The 4,614-nt window shown below is 39.7% G+C and overlaps 2 protein-coding genes and 1 long non-coding RNA gene across 4 annotated transcripts; 1 reads left to right on the top strand and 2 right to left on the bottom strand.

Moving 5' to 3' along the window:
- On the bottom strand, nucleotides 1-2,253 carry LOC104716549 (thiol-disulfide oxidoreductase LTO1-like). The gene is made up of 7 exons (XM_019231329.1): nucleotides 2,093-2,253; nucleotides 1,732-2,011; nucleotides 986-1,242; nucleotides 770-882; nucleotides 472-619; nucleotides 210-347; nucleotides 1-134 (listed from the first exon to the last, which is right to left on the bottom strand). The coding sequence occupies exons 1-7, from the start codon at nucleotides 2,189-2,191 to the stop codon at nucleotides 45-47; spliced, it is 1,125 nt and encodes a 374-aa protein (XP_019086874.1). The 5' UTR covers nucleotides 2,192-2,253; the 3' UTR covers nucleotides 1-44.
- LOC104716548 (rhodanese-like domain-containing protein 15, chloroplastic) lies at nucleotides 2,594-3,694 on the top strand. Of its 2 annotated transcripts, none has more exons than XM_010433931.1 (5): nucleotides 2,594-2,817; nucleotides 2,963-3,159; nucleotides 3,242-3,312; nucleotides 3,414-3,467; nucleotides 3,554-3,694. In XM_010433931.1, the coding sequence occupies exons 1-5, from the start codon at nucleotides 2,666-2,668 to the stop codon at nucleotides 3,626-3,628; spliced, it is 549 nt and encodes a 182-aa protein (XP_010432233.1). In that variant the 5' UTR covers nucleotides 2,594-2,665; the 3' UTR covers nucleotides 3,629-3,694. The 2 variants fall into 2 exon arrangements, with proteins under 2 accessions (XP_010432233.1, XP_010432234.1); XM_010433932.1 differs by having other exon boundaries at nucleotides 3,414-3,471; nucleotides 3,554-3,609.
- Nucleotides 3,755-4,593, bottom strand: LOC104719964. Its single transcript, XR_002033601.1, has 4 exons — nucleotides 4,489-4,593; nucleotides 4,333-4,386; nucleotides 4,117-4,251; nucleotides 3,755-4,031 (listed from the first exon to the last, which is right to left on the bottom strand). It is a non-coding gene; the product is annotated as an uncharacterized LOC104719964 (long non-coding RNA).

Raw genomic sequence — 4,614 nt, 5'->3', positions numbered from 1 at the left:
CATTCACGGATTCACCTAATTCTTTTCTGCTACAATACAATATTTTACTGTAGTTGACTGGCCTCATTTGCCTGATCAAGGCTGAATCCAGACATCTCCGCTAGTTCAGCGAGTTCTATTTCTCCGCTTAAGACCTAAAGAATAAAAGTGGTAATATAGAAATGTCATATGATGATGAAATGTACCAAGGATTCAGTGGATTTACTCACCTGATCATTTATTATCCATGTTGGAAATCCTTCGATCCCTGCATCTGCACATGCCTTGAGTATCTTAGTTCCTTTCTTGTATCCATCCGGAAAACATTCCACATAATTCAGTTGTTTTGCCGCTTCTCTTCCAAACATCTATAAATGGATATATAACTTACATGAACATAATTATAAACGCGTGAAGCTGATTCCTTGCAAACGCATAATTATAAACGCACGAAACTGATTCCTTGCAAACGCATATTTATAAATGAACTACCTCTTTTTGCTCTAAGCAGTGAGAGCACCAGAATGCCCCATACATTCTGGCTCCAATGGAGTTTAGATGTTTTGCTAAAGCAATAGCATAAGGGCTCGATGATGAAGTGATCTCTGTTCTAAAATATGGCAGTTCAATGTCACCAGAGCTGGAAGCAGTGAAACAAAAAAACTATCCACGTTAAAAGATATCACCTGATAAGACCCATTCATATTTGCAAAACAATTTCTTCACAACTTGTTACAAAGGACTAAAATTGCCATCAGAGTCCCGATAGAAAACTATGAACTTATATTACCGTGACGGGATTGGTTGAGCAGTACTGTACGAAGCAGTCAAGGAGGCAACAACTATAATTGCCAAGCATATCTGCAATCCTACGACTTGCTTTATTTCTTGCAACTTCACATCCTACCACATACATAGAGAACATAAACATAATCCAACCTTTAGAACTTATTTTAAGTTAAAATACAATAAGTCTCTACAGAAACAGAAATATAAGGAAGGATACCTTTAAAGAGAGGAAAAATAGACTGAATGATATGAAAGCAGACACTAGACAATACAGGCATGAAGATCCTGAGAGTTTTGTACTAAGGATATACAGAAAATATGCACTAGCAGATGCCATTGCAGTCGTTGTCCCAAATAACGCGAAACGCCCATTGGTATTACTAATTCCAAAAGGTAGATTCCCTTCCCCAAGCTCTGCACTTAGAGCGGTTACTAAGCCATACATAACAAATCCAATCACTGGGAGAGGAACACCTGGCAAAATGTAAAATATTGGACTGAGTTCAGCTTTCAAACACATCAAACCACCAAGACAATGAGGGTCAATAATGCCGGAGCAGAGGATAAAGACGAAAGACAAATCACTACATACTTCACAACATAGAGTTGAAGCCTAATATTCAACTTTAAAAGTTCTATGTATGCTAAAGTACTGAACCCCCCAAATGATATAGCCTTAAGCACAGATTCACAGAGATTATCACATGCGAGTGTTTGATCATGCCTACTATATGAGTGGAAAAAACTCCACCAGAACCTCAAAATTAGCCAATTAATCAAGAGAGGTCTCCATAGATACAAATTTAAAACTAAGCTGCATACAAATTTTTCAGGTTTAGTCAATTACTGAAACTATAGATTCAGGACTCCATAATATTCATACAATCTCGAAAGTCTATTGCAAATCCCAAATCATAACTACGTAAATCAAACGCTGCAGTCGTAAAAGCGTTAGGGAAATACCGAAAACAGCAGCGTAATCGCTGTTCAGGACATCTCCACAAGTGCCACCACCAATAGGGCAAAACGCATCAGAGCCAGTGACCTTAAGGTAAGTCAAATACGCTGTATCTAACATCCCGATACCGCCAAGTACGGTGTACCAGTTGTATGTCGAACTGTTAGTCGTAGATACTTCACTCGATGAGGAGGAGGAAGACAGCGACGGCGCCGAATCCTCACCATTTTCCGGCTCAGATGAAGAACATTTGATCTGAATCTCCGGAAATCTCCGGCCAGAGACCTAATTAAGAACATCTGACTTCAACTGACCGATCACTAATTCACACTACCATCACAGAAGAAACACAGGACTAGAACTTACCTTAAACCGCCTCGGATAAGGAGTTAACGATGGAGGTGGAAACTCAGAGAAGCCAAAACGAAACTGGCAAGACGATACGGAGACAAACGTCGCCATCATCGTCGTCGTCAAACAATCGCTCTATTCCACCATTGTTAACTTCTTCTCCTCAGCTTTCCTTCCACTATCTCAGCCGCTTGTTTCAATAGTGGGCCTAAGAGGCCCAAATATTATCTATTTGTTACCATAATAAGCCCCTTAAGATTGGGCCTTACGGTCGTCTTATCTTATCCGAGTCAGCAAGTTATCCTCTTCAACACGACTCACGAGGCACAGAGTTGGACTTATTATCATCGTCGACGCATGGCTTACATTACATTTTTGGAATCGACCGACTTTGCTACATAATTGAATTGAATTTATCCGTAAAATGATAGAGACTCGAACTCGAAGATCGGACATAAAACTTGCTGACGCGACACGACATCAATACCTTGGTGTCTGTATATATATAAAGTTATAAACGCAAGAGAAGAAGTATCTTAAGTAGACTCGAAGCATCTAAAGAGAAAAAAAAAGAAGAAAAGAAAAGAAATGGAAACTACGGCTTTAAACACAACGGCACGAATTGGGAACTGGTCATTGGCTATTTCTCCACCTCTACAAACATGTGGATCGTTCAACTTGCAGTTACCAACACGTAAAAGTGTTATTGTAGCAAATCTTCAAAACTCAAACTTCCGATGGTGAGCAATGATCGGAATCTCTCTTTCTCTCTCTCTCTCTCTCTCTCTCTCTCTCTCTCTCTCTCTCTCTCTCTCTCTCTCAGGTTTGAATTATGAGTTATATCATTAAATATTTATATGAGTACTAACTTGGTTCTTGTTGAAGGAGGAAAGCAACGACAACAAACAGAGGAAATGTTGCAGCAGAGGCAGCTCGAGTTCCTACATCTGTACCCGTAAGAGTGGCGCGTGAGTTAGCTCAAGCAGGTTACAAGTATCTCGACGTGAGGACACCAGACGAATTCAGTATCGGACATCCGACTAGAGCCATCAACGTACCTTACATGTACAGAGTTGGATCAGGTATTCATCACCGACCTTTACATTCCTCTGTTACAGTTGAAATGGAAAACTTAAAACTAACCAAAAGCCAAAAACCCTGCAGGATTAGTCAAGAACCCGAGTTTTCTAAGACAGGTCTCGTCCCACTTCAGGAAACACGACGAAATCATCATCGTAAGTTTCCGTTTTAATTAGCAAACCATGATGAGAACAATCTCTTTTATTTTAACATCATCTTTGAGGATCGGTGCATAATAACTAAACTACAATTGTAGGGTTGTGAGAGCGGAGAAAGGTCTATCATGGCTTCAACTGATCTTCTCACTGCTGTGAGTGTGATTCACTTCTATTTAAGTAGCTTAGTGATAGAACTAGTTACAACAGTTTCCTGATTTAGAACAAACGATTTTTACAGGGATTCACGGCGGTCACAGACATTGCTGGGGGATACGTCGCTTGGACAGAGAATGAACTCCCAGTAGAAGAGTGAAAACACACATGACATGACCAAACCACCTCCTGTAATTATCAATAATTTATGTAGATGTTCTCAACCCAAGTGTTTCTGTAATGACATCGTTTATGACCAAATATTAATAATAATACTTGCTTCATCTTCAAAAGAATGGTTTAAACTTTATTGACTTGCAATGCAACTCAAACTCTGCAGTGATCATTGTATCAAAAGGAAATTGCTCTAGAAAAATAATACATGGACAAAAAGAGTGAGGCTCTAAGAGACTGTACAAAAGGAAAACGAGAAAGTGAGTAGAGCTCTATCAAACCGATCAAACCACAGTTTCAGGGCACTCGAGAGAGTGTCAACGATGGCCTTTCCTTAGGCCTGAAAAGTAACCACCATGTTTGTCCTTTTGGCGCTCATCTTCTCCAACCTGGTGGTTTCACAACATATTATTGCTCAGAATAGCGTTGGTATAGGTATAACTGGTTGGAGAGATACAATGATATAGCAATTACCTCGTGGACTAGTATGTTAAGCATTTCTATGATTTCTGCAAAATCGGGTCTTTGAGCTGGGTCTTGCTGCCAACATTTCTCAAGAAGTTCAGTCAGTTTTGGGTGTGTTTGCTTTGGAATTTTTGGGCGAAGTCCCTGTAGAATAATACAAGCCATTGTGTTAAAGCCTCTCAACAAAGCACGAGAAATAACTGTAAAGCCCTATAAACAGGATACCTTTTGGACAACGCCAACAGCAGCTTGCAGTGGAGTCAAGTAAGAATATGGGACCTGTTTTCATTCATTATATATCAGAAAGAAAAAAAAGGTGTTAAACGTAACGAGTTTAGCAACTTTCTACCAAAAGCCAGAGAGAAAAAATAAAAATCTTACTTCGCCAGTCAAAAGTTCCCACAGCACAATTGCGTAGCTAAAAACATCTGCCCTGTGATCATAAGGTTTGTGCTCAATGACCTGAGTTCACAAAGTCTAGTGTCAAAAGCATGGAAAGCCAAAAAA

The sequence above is a fragment of the Camelina sativa genome, chromosome 10 (genome assembly GCF_000633955.1).
Source record: "Camelina sativa cultivar DH55 chromosome 10, Cs, whole genome shotgun sequence".
NCBI lineage: Eukaryota > Viridiplantae > Streptophyta > Magnoliopsida > Brassicales > Brassicaceae > Camelina > Camelina sativa.
The sequence above is the reverse complement of the archived record's forward strand: the minus strand, read 5'-3'. Positions and strand labels throughout refer to the sequence as shown.